Below are 16,812 nucleotides of genomic sequence, written 5' to 3' on the forward strand. Positions count from 1 at the left end.
GAGTATGCCCATATATGGAAAACAGGAAGTTGAGAGAGTTTGTCAAGTTGTTACTTTGTTGTGTATGTAGTTGTAATTCAGTTGGTAGACATGTTGTGTTGATACGGTCAGATATTTTTTTGTGGGTGGATGCATGTGTTTAGAGGGCGGGGTTTGAAAGGGGCGGAGTTACGACGAGGTTAAGGTCTAACCAATGTTCTAAAATAGCCTACGTCGCACAGCACCTGCAAGTAGTTGATTTATTAAACTAATGTTGTGTAGTGATTACGTTTAAACCCACAATGCTTTCGCTGTGGCTCTAATACATGCCTGTGTTGTATTATTCTGTTTTATTGAATTGCAAATTAGCTTTGTTTTTAAAAATTCTTCCTTTGTCTTTTTTTTCGGGATCGCATTAAATATGGTGATTTATGAAGCGTTCTGCGGTGCCCGGTGTAAAGCCGTGCTGTTCTTTTGCATTAGTCGTTTTGGCACGGCTCAATCGATGTTGAGTCAGAGACGTTCCGCTGGGAAATGCCTCTTTCTATCAGATATACGGTTAATAATTGAGGCGTTGCTTTAATTATGAGTAGCAGGATCTTTGATGTGCGCCCTGCTACTGTGCTTCGCGTTTTCGTTTTAAAATGAAAATAAAATACGCTTAATTCCCAGGACATGTGAACGCGACAAGGGTGTTTATTTTGTGCTTAATAGCTAAGTACATATCAATTAAAAATCGTTTTTTGATGTAACAAAGCCTCATTAGGAGCCGTGTTTAATGTAGTAATGTTGTTTGACAGACTCTCCTGTTGGTTTTTTATTTGCTTTAGTAGTTTTCCATTTGGCTGAAACTGAATTTAGGACTTATCGTTTATTCGCATTTTAAAAACGGTTTTTATTTATTTATTTGAATAAACTCTAATGTTGCTTTCACTATGAAGTTCAGTAGCTCAGTTTCAAAACCACTACTGTAGTCGCAGATGTTTCTCCCCAAAATGCTTGAAATAAATAATACTGATGAAGTAAACACAGAAACAAATGAGACTGTTATTGTTAAGAAACACGAAGAGTTGAGGTATAAAATGAATGTCGACTGTAGACGTAAAATAATCTCGGAGATCTCACTTCTCCAGAAAAAAATTATTGCGATTGAAGAGACTTCATGTAGGGTTTGCTTTGTTGGGATTGTTCTCGCCAAATTCTGAAGCAGTTTTGCATGTTTCCTTCACAAAGAGGGCAATCCCACAATGCATTGCGCTCAGTGGTTAGGGCGTGGCGCTAACAACGCCAAGGTCGTGGGTTCGATCCCAGGGGATTGCACATAGTCAGAAACAAATGTGCAGTACAATGCATTGTAAGTGGCTTTGGATAAAAGCGTCTGCCAAATGCGTATAAATGTAAATGTAAATGAGTTACAAAGTGCCAATTCAATTAAGAGACAGCTGTGGAAGACAGTTACTGTGCAAAAGGCAACAAGCTTGCAAGGTTTTGAAGGTCATCAATCTTTTTTCATCCATCTATCCAATTTTTGATCTCGCTTTTTTTGCATTGCAAACGCAACGTAATTACAGAAAGTGTGTTTGTGTGGGTCTACTTTACCATATTTTGGTCAACTATTTGTATGCCAAAATGAGCAAAACCTCCTTTGGGGATGTCCTCGTTTGTAAAAACGCTGTACAAATATGGTATTTCTATAAAGTAAAAAAATGTTTCGTTTGGGTTAAAATGTGTGTGTGCATATCATTTTATATACATATAATAATTTGTAAAAATGACTTTTGTGAAATTATATACATATCCAGTGGATAAAAAGCAGGTAAAAGTAACAGTTTAAAGCAGCTTAAGGTGTCCCAGCCAGGACCAGCTGGTTAGGTTGCTGTGTTTTGCTTGTTTTAGGCACGTGTCATCTGGTCAGACTGGGAGACCAGCTGGTGGACTAGGTAAACACCAGCCTTGCCAGACTGGGACACCAGTGACCCACCTTAAGCTTATGATTCAGTAGCTTTCTGCAGCATGATTCAAGTTTGTATTACGTGCACACGTAATAGTGAGGATTTGTTTAATTTCAACTCCCAGTCCAACCCTGATTATTATGTTAATGGCTTCTGACTGTCTTTTCAGATGTTTAATTAATGTTTTATCAAATCGAACATGTGGAAATTGGTCGGGCGTTTGTGTGACTCGTGCAGAAGTGATTCTGGATGATTCACAGAGAGGGAAAACTAACGCCAGCTCTTCATCTCAGTGAGTGAAACTGAAGAAACTGCCAGCGCCGCAGCCAAACCAGTCAAACCAATGAGACGAATCAATATTTGTGGGATTTCTGACCGTGGGCCTTGTAGCGCATGTGTTTTTTAATCTTCAGGCGAGGGAAATTCATCCTCTTTGACGGGGATATCTAAGCCTGGAGGTTTGCCCCTTCTCTCCGCCCACTCTGGATGTTGTTAAAGCAAACTATGTTGGGGTGGAATGATGCTGGGATGAAAGCGGGCTCTTGTGCTGTGGATGGCTTCTTTGTGTGTATGCCAGCTGGGAGGAAAAGCTGCGACAAATGCGGATCTCAGCAAACCAGAACGTTTTAAGATTATTAACTCGTCGGCTGCTTGCATTTTAGAAAAGGCGCCGGGAGATTGGCTCGGGTCAAAACCCAAACCGTGGTGAAACACCGTGCATCTTCTGCCCGGTTCTTCGGTCATCCTGAGAATGAAGCCTGGACCCTCAGAACGGGCAGATGGTCTTTTGATCTCATGTCCTCCGAGAACCTGCCCATTCTCTCGACGCAGGAGCTCATCCAGGAGTCCTCAGTGGTCTTGCAGGAGATATCGCAGAATCCAGATGGAACCCAACATACGCACTCTCAAAAGCGTTGAGTTCTTGCCGTGCAAGCACTTTCTGTCGTTTGTCAGGTTGTCCGACAACTGTGTTGTCTGTCCACGTAAACTTTAGGATGAGTCTTAGGAGGACTTTTGAATGGCCCCATCACATTTTCAGACAGCTTATTCCGAAACCCCGCGGAACGTGTCAAGATGTTTAGCGTCTCGTGTGGCAAAGCGAACTTATCTTATCTCTCCTCACCTCCTTGCTTGTTTAGCGGCTAATTCCAGAGTCGACTACATCAAAAACATTTTCACAGAGTATCTGTTTGTCTCAGAGCGGCGTTCCAACCGTGAATGTTAAAATCCGGCTTAAAAATGTAATGTATCGTGGTGAGAGCATTATCATTTCAAAGGTTCCTCAGGACCCACAGGCTGCCAGTCGCAGTGCCTGTACTTAAATTCACAAAGAAGCTGATGGAGAATCAGAGAATTTCTCAGGATATTTTTTATTAAAACTATAAATAAAAACAACGACGATGGTTTGGGTTTAAGTGAGCCCATTGCATTGTTTTTAGGCTATTATAAAAATCATTATGTCATTGTGATATTACTTGATATCGGGATGGTTTAAGGTCAATGTTTTATTATACTAAAAGTGAGAGCGTAACTCTGTTTTTTTGTCAAGGAGATTTCCTATGTAATAATATTGAGTGTGTGTATACAGTACGTTAAAAAGATAGGTCACCCAAAAATATGAGATTTTTACTCACTTTAAACCTTTCTTTCTTCTGTGGAACACAAGAGACGATATTTTGAAGAACATTGGTTACCAAACAACACTCGCCCCCATTGACTTCCATTGTATGAACACAAAACCACCGAGACATTTCTCAAAATATCTTCTTGTGTGTACCGCAGAAGAAATAGTCACACACAGGTTGTGGACGATGGTAAATATTTTTATTTCATTTACTATCCCTTTAAGTGTAATATTTGCATACAATTTAATGTGATGTGGGTTAAGTTTGTTTTATGTAGGGATGTCGAACTATTAATCGCGATGAATCGCATCCAGAATAAAAGTTTGTGTTTACACAATCTATGTCTGTGTAATGTGCATATTCATTTTGTATTTATAAACACATACATGGGAAATATTTATCAATTATTTAAACTATATATAAATGTTTATTATGTTTTATATTTTTTTAAAATATTTGCATGCATGTGTATGTTTTTATAAATACAAAATTAACACAGTACACAGACAAGTATTACGTACACACAAGCTTTTATTCTGGATGTGATTGATCCTGATTGATCTTTTGAAAGACCCAGTTTCATCTTTCATAGAAAATATTTTGTCCCACAAGTCTGTCCATGTGGACACAGACAAATGAGAGATAATTCATGCCTTCCTTTATACAGTACGTTTCCATCAGCGCACAAAATATGCGCAAACTAAATTGTACAGTCAACCTCACAATTATGAACAGTACCAATTTTCTTCAGCTTCTTGAATTTCTTGATGATGTGAAACCGCACTGGCAATCACCGCATCGTGATGCAATGCATGTGAATACAATCATTCCGACATGACTTCATTCAGATGTGTAATTCACACATTTCCTCCCGTCTCACAGCTGCCGTTTTCCACCGTTGGGTTTTCAATCTCGCCCTGCATCAGACACCGCCGTCCATTGACCATTTCCACCAAACGTATTCGTCCCCTGCAGTTACAAGACGCCTCATTTGGGGAAGATGGAGTGTCTGGCGACAGAGAATCTCATATATTGTGGTTATTGATTTCATTGTGATGGTGTTGTGTGTAAGTATGACACAGGTGTTTGATTTAGCGCTGGTTTGGGTGTCGGAGCCTCTGCGTGCATCTGTGGCACATTCATTAAACTGCATTGTTCCTGTATGTCGAACCTCGTGCGTGGACTTGGCGTTTTGCTAATAATAATAATGATAATTACCTGACACTATTAAGCGTAGATTAGGTTTGCATAATTGTGAGTGGGAAAGAAAATGGCAGGCGTAAGGGATTTAAACACCCGAGTGGTAATTGCCTACTGAGAAATGCCTTTGTTTAAAATCTTTTGTAGCTTTTGTAATGTGATATACTTCCGAGTGAAAGAGGATGTTTAAAGAGAAAATATGTTGGCTGTGCCACTGTCTTTGGAATAAATTAATAGTAATACAAGCAGAAAGTCGATGTGAAATCCTGAATATCATTTTTTTCTTGTTGATCATTGCGCTTTAAACAAAAATACATCATTGTGAACTCGGAAATGTCTCTCTCTCTCTCTCTAACAAACAAACAAACACACAGTATGACGTTACCTGTATCTTAAGAGCCCGTGTGGTGCAGGTCCGGACCCTCTCGAGGCTGAAACGCATTCTTTATTTCCTCTTCGCATGAGCTGTCGAGAGTCCCGTGATAAAGCATGAGTTTGCCCAAAATAGCTTTTTAGGCCAGAATTGCAGACGTATAAGGTAATTTGCAGCTTTGGGGACATAAATTGCCAGCAGACATTAATAGATATATAAAGCTGATGCTTTACTAGTGAATGTTCGGCTTTGAAACGTCTCAAATCTGCCGGCCAGAGGGAGGGTTCTGAAGACGATCTGCTAAATAACCATTTAACGTTTTATATTTCATGTCATTTACAAATCAGGAAATCAGACAGGTTTCGATTCGGAGCAGATGAAAGTGTAGCAGATTCATTTTGCTGCTGAATTCAGTATGCTGCCTTAAAGACATGTATAAAAACTACATTTCCCATAATTCCCGGAGTCAGGCATTCGTTATTATGACATATAGCATGTTCAAATGGAAGAATAACACTGAAGTAACATAATGCAAACAAAACACAATTTTACTGTGGATTACATGAAAAATTCATTTGTGCATCGGTTAATACGACCACGATGTGCACCGACATGTAGCCCATTACAAAAGTCTTGGGAATTTTTATTTGTGATTTTATTCTGATCACACACACGTTGGCATTGAAAATAAATATTTGGTTTTAATAAGCTGTTTTGTATATTGCACATTTAAAAGGATGGCAAATCAACAATGACAGCAATGTGGACATATTGTGTATTTAAGTCTATTTCTATATGGTGCCATCTACAATTGTGCATTGTTGCAACGCAGCTGTACAGAAAACATGTTAAAATAAACAGACATTGAATATAAACATAGGAATAATAGCAACAATATAGAAATAGGGAAGGAGAAAATATCGGCCACAATAAGGTAAAACGTCAAATACACACAGAATGCACAACATTCATTCTTCGTTGTATTGCATTTGTGCTAAAGGTCGACCGATTGATCGGCCGGCCAATTTATCGGGCCGATTATTGGGTTTTTAAATGAATCGGCATCGGCTGATTGTGCCGCAAATTAGGCCGATTAACAGGCAGGTGCATCTGTGAGCAGCTAAGCGTTGTTGCGGGAAACAGAATATCACCGGCGTACTGTGATGTCCCTCTGCCTGCTAACTTTTTAACTACCTAATAACTTCACAACAAATCGGTAAGACTTCAATTCTTTTTATCCCTTGTTCTTTTGTGTATTTCATTGATTAAATATGATGCTACTTGAGAATGCGAGTAACTTTTTGGAACTCCATTGTTAGCGAGCCTTCAACCACATAGTTTAGGCTACATGCACGCATGGGTACCAAAACCCAGTGACGAAGCCCAGCGGCTAAATTATTACAGTTGTCCGCATTGTATAGCTAGATAAACTCCGATGTTATCAATACTGTTTCTGTACAGGAGAATTTCTCTCCCTCTGAGGCTACGTGTGAGATGGAGAAACTATTTTTTATAATTACTTTTGCTTTCACTTAGATTATGACCATTTGACTAATAGCAGTGTCTGCCAACAAACATAAAGCAAAAGCATGCTTCAGAACAGTTTGAGAAGGTGCTTAAAAGTTTTGAGCAATGTATTATTACTATGAATTAGACTGCTATCTTGTACCCTGCAGTAAACACTTACTCAATCTTTCTCAGTCAAGTGCACTGATATGAAAAGACATTTCTTCAATAAATGTTTAATTTAAGCAATATTCTGTATCACTTCTTATTACTTAATTCGATTTTATGAGATGACGGTGGAAAAAAGAAAATCGGCCAAACATAGCGGCCAAAATAAACCGGCCCCATATATCGGCCAGAGAAAAACCCATATCGGTCGACCTCTAATTTGTGCATTCTCGTCTTTGTTTTGAAATAATATGAATATGAAAATATCAAATTGCATCCAATGCATCAATTTTATTACAATTATAAACATAAGTCTGAACTTTCCATGAAGACCTGAAGGCAAAACGATACCTGAAGTGACTAGTATCTCTCTTTTTCTTTTTAAGAGATAGTTCGACCAAAAATGAAAATTCTGTCATCATTTATTTACAGTCAAGTTGTTCCAAATCTGTATAAATGTCTTTGTTCTGATGAACACAGAGAAAGATATTTGGAAGAATGCTTGTAACCAAACAGATCTCAACCCCTATTGACTACCATAGGAAAAATGACAATGGTAGTCAAAAGTGCCCCGAGAACTGTTTACTTTCCTACTTTCTTCAACAGAACAAAGCAATTTATAAAGCAACTATGTTCATTAGAACAAAGAAAATTATACAGATTTGGAACAACTCGAGGGTGAGTAAATGAAGACAGATTTGTTTTGTGATTTTGGGTGAACTGTCTCTTTAAGTCAGTACCATGAAAATCAAGCCATCCTGACATTATAAAACTCATTAATGAAGGGCATTTTGTTGAAGTGTTTGGATCAGACACACTCTTGTTTTTCTACATGTAGTTAATTGAATTAATTTACTGACTCTTTGTCTGTTTCAAGGCTCGGGCTTCTTAATTACCTTCTCATTTATTATCATTTGTGTTTTGCTTACATAACCTGTACATAACTCATTACACTAATCATCCTCTTCTGCACAACGTAACCGGTAATTACTCGCAGAAACAATATACTTCATCATTTTTATGCTTTGTCTGTGGATTCAGATGAATCTTCACCCTGAATCATAATGCTGTATGAAAAGTTCTGCTCTCAACAACTCTTGACATTAAAGGTGCTGTAAACTTGTTTTATTTTATTTAGTTTTTGGAATAGTAAGCATAAAATGTCCATAACACCTGACAGATGTCAATGAAATGAGTGTCTTGAGAAATTCAACTTGTCTCGGTGAGAGCCAGACACTCTGTAAACAGCAGAAACAGAGTCAGGGGAAAAGCCCACGCTGTTTTATACAGTTAGAAATGATTTTTGCCTGTGAATCATTTTGTGCTTTTGAGTTTGCTGACAATCATTGGAGAGAGGGGTGTGATGTGTGTGTGTGTGGGGGGGGTCTAATTCAGTGGCAAGTCAAGAGGAAGTTGCAAAAAGTTATTTTCAGTATTTTTGTCTTGTTTGCCAGTAAAAAAGTGATGTGTTTACTTGAGGAGAAAAATGTCATTGAGAGTTATTGTCACCAGTGTCAGTTATTCTTTTGTATGGTTTAAGGGAAAAAATGTGTTTTTCAAGGTAATTGAATTTAAAGGTGCTGTGTATAATTTTTGGAGGATCTATTGACAGAAATGCAATATAATCTTCATAACTATGTGTTCAGAGGTGTATAATATAATTACATAATGAAGTGTAATGTTTTTATTACCTTAGAATGAGCTATTTCTATCTACATACACCGTGGGTCCCCTTACATGGAATCCGCCATGTTGTTTCTACAGTGGCCCTAAAGGGACAAACTGCTCTACAGAGCGCGTTTCGTAAATACGTTATCTCCTTCGGCAAAAAGGCGAAAACGTGACGACATCTTAGTTTTGTGTCAGCCGGCGTAATGCTTCGAAAGGGAGGGAGAGCGGTGGAGTGAGCCGTTGGTTGCAATTCGCAACTTCACCGCTAGATGCCGCTAAATTTCATACACTGGACCTTGAAAGTTTACCTTTCCATTGTCAATTGTTTTTCTTTTTGTAAGTGTAAACATTACAGAATTAGTCTGATTTCTTGGAAAACAAAGGACTTGATGTAATGATGCTTCTAAGTATTTAATTTAAAGGTGCAGTTTGTAAAAACCGCCGCTAGAGGGCGCACGATCAAAAGAACAACAATGCCGTAGCTTGATGACGCTGTGAAGGAGCGTGGAATGATGGGATATGTTGTCTTCAACGCCACCGCTGATGGCCATCAATCAGACAGGAACGAGAAATCATGTTAGCAGATGTCCATAAATAAGTGACTGCTCGAAAGTTGCTTGCTAGACGCTAGACACTACATTTGTCCACGACACTGTTGTCATGCGGTTTCTATGTCAGTAAAGGCGGCAACAAAGGGGAACGCGGATATGACGCCATTGACAGGCGACTGCACAGCCCCGTGTCACTGTTTAGAATTGCGATTTTCTCACGATTTACAAGTAGTTGGAAATATTTGAGATATTGTAAGTACTCAGCGGAACAAAATATAGAACACTATCTTAGTGGTTTTTGGATATTTTACTGCAAAATTGTTACAAACTGCACCTTTAATAAAAACTTATAAATTACTCTTACTTGCAGTGTTGTGGTCAAGACCAACACCAGAGGCTGTTGACACCAAGACAAGATCCAGACTTTAAGGGATTGAGACCAGAACAATCAAATACTTACCTAGGTCAAGTCAGGTTCATTTGTAAACACCTTTTATAAAACATGATGTTTAAAGCTGTTTAACAAATACTGGAGCGTTAAACACGGTCAATATGCAACCCAAAGGTCGATGTGCCAATGATATTATCCATAAGATGGTTGCAGATGTGCATAGGGGTCATAAATGTATCTGTACGCATCATGTCTGATTTGCTTACTGAATGCTGCCTTTCGCACTTTGCTAAGCGCAGCAAATAAATCAAGAAAAGAGCAAGTTCAGCGGATGTCTAGTTTCATTCAATAGGAGGCTGGACATGAAAATGACCTCACTTTAACTTTTGGACCTACCGAAGCAAAACCATTAACTTCTGCAGGCCATGCTTTCAAAGAAATGAGAAAAAGAGACCCTTATGATTAAAAACATATTACACGATTCTGGTCATATTCATTTTTGAGTCTTTGATTCAAAAACTGCATTTAATCTCACTGTCTCAAGGGCTCTTCCTTACTTTCCTGGCTCATAGTTTGTCTTAGTGGGCTTTTCTTGGCTGGACGACGTTGTGATACACAAAGTCAGGAAACAAAGTCATGTTTACAAGGTGCCTGGTTGCTATTATGAGGGTGTTAGAAGAAAAAAACAATCACTATGTTTGCCAAAGTTTACTAGGATATGGAAATCAATTCTTGTCAATATACTCTGAGTTTGGTTTGAGGCACTTGGCTAGATGTCCGTGAGCAGAAATGCTTTGATTCATGAGTTCTGTAACACGGGGTTCTCAGAAAGGCAGCAAATATTTATTTATACAAAATAAACACAACAACATGAAACAACAGAAGACACGAAACCCAGAAGAGAACGGAACAATACAAAAGTACAAACAAGATCTGACAAAGGACACAAGGCCTAAAAACACAAGGGACTAACCAAAATAACCAGACACGGGTGAGATCAATGAAGAACGGAAAAAGGAACATGAAAGAAAACTTCAAAATAAAAGTCCAGAGGGAAGGACAAGCAGAAATGTTAGTTGTTGTATGTCTGTTAAATATTTACACTTACTACTTTAGGACAGACATTAGTCACAAAATAAATAAATAAAAGTTATTTATGAGCTTTCCTACGACTCTGGCAACTACATTTCCTACCCTAAAGTCAATGGTTGTTGGAAAGGACGTTTATCTCTATTGATACCAAAGCTATGAAAATAAAAATATGAATTTAAAATGTTACAATATTTCAAGACACATCGGAAGTGGGATATTTCCCACATAACGTCTGGATTTAATAAAATTAAAATGATTTAGTAACATTAAAACATTCAAGTTACTATTGATTTAGTAGCATTAAAACATTACGGGTGGTTTCCCGGACCAGGATTAAGCATAGTCCTAGACTAAAATGGCCGTTTAAACCAGATTAACAAAAATCTGCTTTCTCTGTCATGGTTTTAATTAGTCTTAGGCTAAGTCTAGTCTAGTCCAGGAAGACTAGAGCAACTTCAGGACTAAATTGAGGCTTAAATGAAACCTACCAGGAGGCAGGTTTAACTTCATATTAATATCATTTGGAGGACACATGGAATTAATTTGTGCATTACATAAACTTCCCTGATGCTACAACCCAGGCTAACTACAAGGTACTATTCTATGAATACGGACATTTCCCAGGAGTCATAGGTTGCATAGATGGAACCCATATTCCCGTTAAGCGTCCCTCTACTTCAGATGCTGAGGGATACAGGAACCGAAATAATTGGTTATTCCATAAATGTCCAAGGTGTATGCACTCCCCAGTTACAGTAATCCAGATGTGCCACCACTTGCAACAGACCAAAGACAAGGACTTTAATAAAACAATATTTATTTCACAGATTAATGTACTGTTGGACATTTGAGCCTCTCTCTCCTTGAGCTTCATCTCCAGTTCTACTTGTAGTATCTTGATCTTCATTTCATGCCCCTCCTTAAGATATTTCAACTTATGTTCTTGGAATTCATTAGTCAACCTTTCATGGACAGTACTGGCAGACATTGCCACCCTTGCTCCTGAGGATGTGGAGGGTAAACTGCCTTCCAACTCTTCACTTCTGTTCTGACCTTTTCCTTGAAACGAGAACAGTTCATGTATGGTCCAATAAATACAGATTAAATGGGAAAATGTTTCACATCAGATGACGGAAGCAAAATGAAGTTTGAGAGGAGAGAAACAAAACCAAAATCTAATTCCGATACTTCATGTAGGTGCGTGTGAGCCATCACCTGAACTATCTAGATGGTCATCATCTGGTATGTTCTCCAAAGGTTTACCTGAAGTTGTTGTATTGTTCTTGTAGATGTGCGTTCATTGGCATTAAATTAATTGCAAATAGATTTCCAGGCATACATTTTCTTTGATTCAACAGCTGATGTGTGCTGTTTATCTTCGAAAACAGGATGTCTGGACACTATTGGCTTGAAAATACTTTTCTCGTGTTCAGAAAAATTCTTTGACCACACACTCTTTTGCCGTTTGCTTCTCCGTTGCATTCAATTTTAAACTTTTCTTGGTTCATTCCGTGTTTTATAGGCAACCTCAGTCCAGCTAATTCAGATTTGCATAGGTGGTTTTAAATGAATCAAGTTTATTTGAGTTCAGGACTTTTACAACATAGTCCAGGTGTTAGTAATCTGTACTTAATCTGTGTTTCAGAAAGACATTTTTTATGCCATGATTAACTGTTATAGATTAAGGCCTGTTTTATTTCAACCCTGTCCGGGAAACCGCCCCTACAAGTATCTGTTAACATTAAAAGAGCATCGTTCCATAAATTATTTCCGGGTTGAAAGTGGGAACTATCGAATTTTCGAAAGCACGTGAAGGCATCAGAATCCACATGAAGAAAACGGAAATATCGTACTTTAGAGTTAAACGCAGATGAACGTCTCCGCCAAATCCTAAACACGAGTGTATTTTTGTATCTAGTTACAAAAATAGTGAGATTTTTTGGTGAGAGAAACAGCAGAAGAATGCAACGTTTAAAGTTGACGGTAAATTTGTCGAAATTATTAACATTGCAAACCCTAGAAGCAGATTTTGTGTTTCGTGTATGCATCAAGTTATAAAAAAGCTAAATTGGCATCCTGAACTGCAAACGCAGATCTGGCAACCCCTGAACTTGAGGCTCGAGTCCAACCAGTATTGCTATGTTTGCGACTGTTTTAACAAAAAAGGACGACTCAAGCTATTTTTAGACAAATTTCAGCGTTTTTCAGTAGACTGTCAAAGTCTCTCATAAAAACGTTCTCTCCGAGTGATCGTTTTACATTTCAATACTGCTGGAATTACAGCACATTCGATGTCTCCAACTTACGTGTGTGTGTTTATTGGTTAAAAAAACAGTTATCGTGTCTGTTGGCTCCATGCGGTATTGCGCATGACATCAAAGTACCTACAGTATACCTATATGTGTGCTCCATCCTTCAGAAGATGAAGCGAAGACTACCAACAATGCAACACATAAGTAATTTCTTCTGTAATAATGGAAATATATTGAAATGCCCATTTGTTTGTCCAACAGCTGAAGACACCTGTGGAGGAACCTTCCGTGGCTCCAGTGGAACCATCTCCAGTCCAGACTTTCAGAAGGACTATCAGAGCAGTGGGGAATGCACGTGGACCATCCTCGCCGATCCTGGAGACACCATTTCACTGGTGTTCACCGAGTTTCAGATGGACAGCAAGCTGGACTCTTTAGAAGTCGAGGGATCTGATCCGCCAATGATATGGTGAGCATGGTACTGGATGGTACTTGATATACTTGCATAATTGGCTGTTGCCCGTGGCAACCCATTCATTGCGCATTTCGACTGGTTTAATGTCTGGTTTAACTAAAATCATTTAAGATATGTTTTTGACCTCAATTTGACATTGGAGTTCAAGCGGTGACACGACACAGAAACAATTAGTGTTTCTTACATGAGTAGATATATATATTTATAAATATATTTTTTTTAATCTTTAATTGGGGTTTTGCGTTTAAAGGGTTTTGGGGACGTGTTTTGAGGATCTGGTTTGACATAGTACAGGCAAAGTCCGTTTATTGAAGTCGTGCCCATGTTTGCAACGCGTCATAGCAAGTCCACAGTCCTATCTACTTGAATGGGGGAAGGCAGATATTTCTAAAATCGATTTACAATTTACAAACAGCCTATTTCCGATCAATAATTAAACATGACATGAACTGTATCATAACGTTGGTTTGCTAAGATTAAATTGCGCTAAAAATCACCTCTTTCGAGGTCGCCTTTTTGGCAAGCGCCTCATGAGAGCCCCGCCCCAGAGAATCGTCTTTATTGATTGACGATTGGCTTGTTTTACTGGAAGGCGGGACTTCCTTCGCTAGAGTGGCCATATTGAGCGTTGCATTCCTCGCCACGGCAGTGGCACATCTTGTTAAAATGAATATCTTTGGTACAGATGACTGCATGATGGTTTGTTTAGTTGTATTTTGTCTGGATTTAATGTGGATTTTTCCCTGATCTCCAAGACCCATGACCCTTGCATTGTGAGATTTCGTCTTAAATCAATATATTTTTTTAAGAAGCCAAATAACCAAGCTATTGTTCAGTCAGCCCTGTGTGTTAGTTTAATTTTCCTCACACAATGGTGTGTTAGTCAGAGAACAGCGTGCTTTAGAATAGAATGTTTTTTATTCCTCAAAAAACATCATTTAAAATGAATGAATGCCCTGATAAGTTGGAGAGATTCTTAATTTCACAGTGTGGAAAATGGTTTTCTGATGACTATTCAAACGAAGAGAATGTGTGACTTCTGTGTTCGATTGTCCAAAGAAACTACTCAAAAGGTGCAAAAACTTCCATCAGAGCTCTGAAATGACTCTGTGAGGTTGTGAGAATGGAACGAAATGCAAAACATGTCTGTGGCTTGATTCAATACTGCCGGCATGACTTTGCAAATCCAGTGATTTCAGTTTTGTACTCTCCGGCGCTGCCGAGTATTAAAACTAACACTCCCCATTGTGCTCAACTGTTGAACTTGGAATGGCAGTCAAACACTCTGGCTCGCTTCCAAAAAATTTGTGAGCTGCCTACGTAGGCGGCATTTTAAGGTTACGTCGGCACGCTGTGGATGCAGAGTCAGTTTGGAAAGGTGGGAAGCATAATTATTGTGCCCTGTTGTGTTGTTTTGGCCAAATTCAAAGGCAATCCCAGAATGCATTGCGACAGGCTTTGTGAAAAAATGAATGCAAGTTGACACACGAAGTGAGAATATGTTCGTTTTTAGATACGCTTATAAACGGTTCAAGAATTGCGAAATAGTTAATTCAATTAAATTGGGCTTCACATATTTTTGTGCATATTAAATGGTACAATGTGCTCTTTGTGTGAGAAATGCTAGTTTGCTGCCTATGTAGAGCATTTTCAAGTGAGGTTTCAGTTCAAACGATTTCTGCGAAGACCGTTCTCTATGTAGGCAACTAGCTAGGGTCTGCGAATGCATGCTAAGCGTGTCACAATTACACAAGGAACACGATTGTGCGCTCGCTATTCTGGAATGGCGTTGACCTTGCTCGTTGCTTGCTCCATTGATTCGGTTAAGTCATTTCTGTAAGCGACATGACAAACGAAGCCAAGTTTTGCTAGGCCAGAATGAACTTCTCCTCCGTAATATCGTGCAAACAAACAAATCAATGGTTTCGCTGGAATGACCTTTATAGAAGTCTGCAATCCTTCCTGTGTATGTTAGAAAGGGCAAAAACAGCATCTTGTAAGTTACAAATCACTCCGAGAAAGGGGCAAACCCAAGCGATTTCTCACGCTCTGATGATGATGGGGTTGGCTGTAGTCGAAAAGGATATTTCCCATATTAGTGTTTTGGTTGGAACATGCAACACAATTTATATCAGACACCTGGGGCCACAATTTCCAAGCGTTTTTGGGTCAGCGTAGTGTTTTGGAACGAGTGCTGATAGGAAGGCTTTGCGATTCATATTTGGGTGTTGGGTGGCTAATGGTGTGCTTTGTGAGGAATAGGAGTCATTTAAAGGGCTAGTTCACCAAAAAATGAAACTTCTGTCATAATTTACTCACCCTCATGTTGTTTCAAATCTGTGTAAAGTTCGTTGTTCGGTTGAAAACAAAAGAAGATATTTAGAATGATTTGGAAAACCAGTCCCTTCTGGGGCACCATTTACTACATAGTAGTTTCGCTTCCTACTCTGAAAGGCAATGGTGCCCCAGAACTGTTCGATTACAAACATGTTTCCAAACATCTTCTTTTGTGTTCAGTGCAATAATACAATTTTCATTAAATGCATAAAAATACCAGTACAAGGCGTTCATATGACTCACTTGTGCTGCGTTTCAAATGTATTCAAATATGCAGAATTGTACAAAGTGAACAAACGAGCATTTTTAAATCATACAAATGACATTAAGCGGCATGAACGTCTTGTGTTTGGCAGAGGAAAGTCGCACACATTTTTGGGTTTAAATCCAATCGCTCTTATGTGTTTCCTAATATTTCCGCCGCGAGAGAAACAGCCGAACGGAGTCTTTTGTAACGGTGAACTCCTCCGAGGTTTTACACGCTGGCGATGATTGCAGCCGCCCTCTGCATACAAGATTTGTCCCACTTGCCTGCACCACATTGCCGAAAAATAAATAATGAATCGCGCGCACACGCAGATTATGTTGCATGGTGAGAGAGGTTGAAAGCAGCCGGTGGCAGGCATGTCGTCATTATTTTGTGATGGTTTCTTTGAGAGAACATTACTGTTTTTCTTTAACACCGCTCAGATGTGAAGCACGGCTGAAATGGGTTATTTGATTTTTAAGGGGATTTAAAAAATGAGCCGCTTGCCAGATTTTCTTGAGCAGCAGCAGAGGTGGAAGCTTTGCTCTTTGATCACATTGATTGGTTTGGCAACAGTGTCACGGGAGTTGTGCTGTGATTTCTGTGGCGTTTGTTAAGACAAACATTAGTGTTGCTGCTCATGTATAGGGCTTTGAACAAACGGTCAAGAAACGTCCTTTCATCCCTCGCCAATATATCTAGTCATTAATTAGTTTGTCTATCTGTTAATCCATCTATTTTTCCATTCAGTCAACTGTCTGTCTTTTGGTTTAACTGTCTGCCCATCTTTCTATATGTTCTTCAGCTTATTTAACTGTCTGTCTATTAGTTTAATCAGTTTATCCCTCCATTTATTTCTCCTTTCATCCAAGTATCGCTCTGTTCTTTCATTTTATTCTTCCAATATCAACTTTACAGTATATTTGTCTGTCCTTCTGTTTATCTGTCTGTCTGTCTGTTCTTCTATTAATCCATAGTTTCATCTGTTTATCT

The 16,812-nt window shown here is 38.8% G+C and overlaps 1 protein-coding gene across 5 annotated transcripts in view; it reads left to right on the top strand.

Moving 5' to 3' along the window:
- csmd3a (CUB and Sushi multiple domains 3a) overlaps positions 1 to 16,812 on the top strand; it is a 235,512-nt gene that overhangs the window by 41,035 nt on the left and 177,665 nt on the right. For all 5 annotated transcript variants that reach the window (XM_057339366.1, XM_057339370.1, XM_057339369.1 and 2 more), the window contains exon 5: positions 13,022 to 13,229. In XM_057339366.1, coding sequence (XP_057195349.1) covers positions 13,022 to 13,229 — 208 coding nt within the window. The remainder of the gene's footprint in view (positions 1 to 13,021; positions 13,230 to 16,812) is intronic.

The sequence above is a fragment of the Triplophysa rosa genome, linkage group LG8, assembly GCF_024868665.1.
Source record: "Triplophysa rosa linkage group LG8, Trosa_1v2, whole genome shotgun sequence".
In the NCBI taxonomy this organism is placed as follows: Eukaryota; Metazoa; Chordata; class Actinopteri; order Cypriniformes; family Nemacheilidae; genus Triplophysa; species Triplophysa rosa.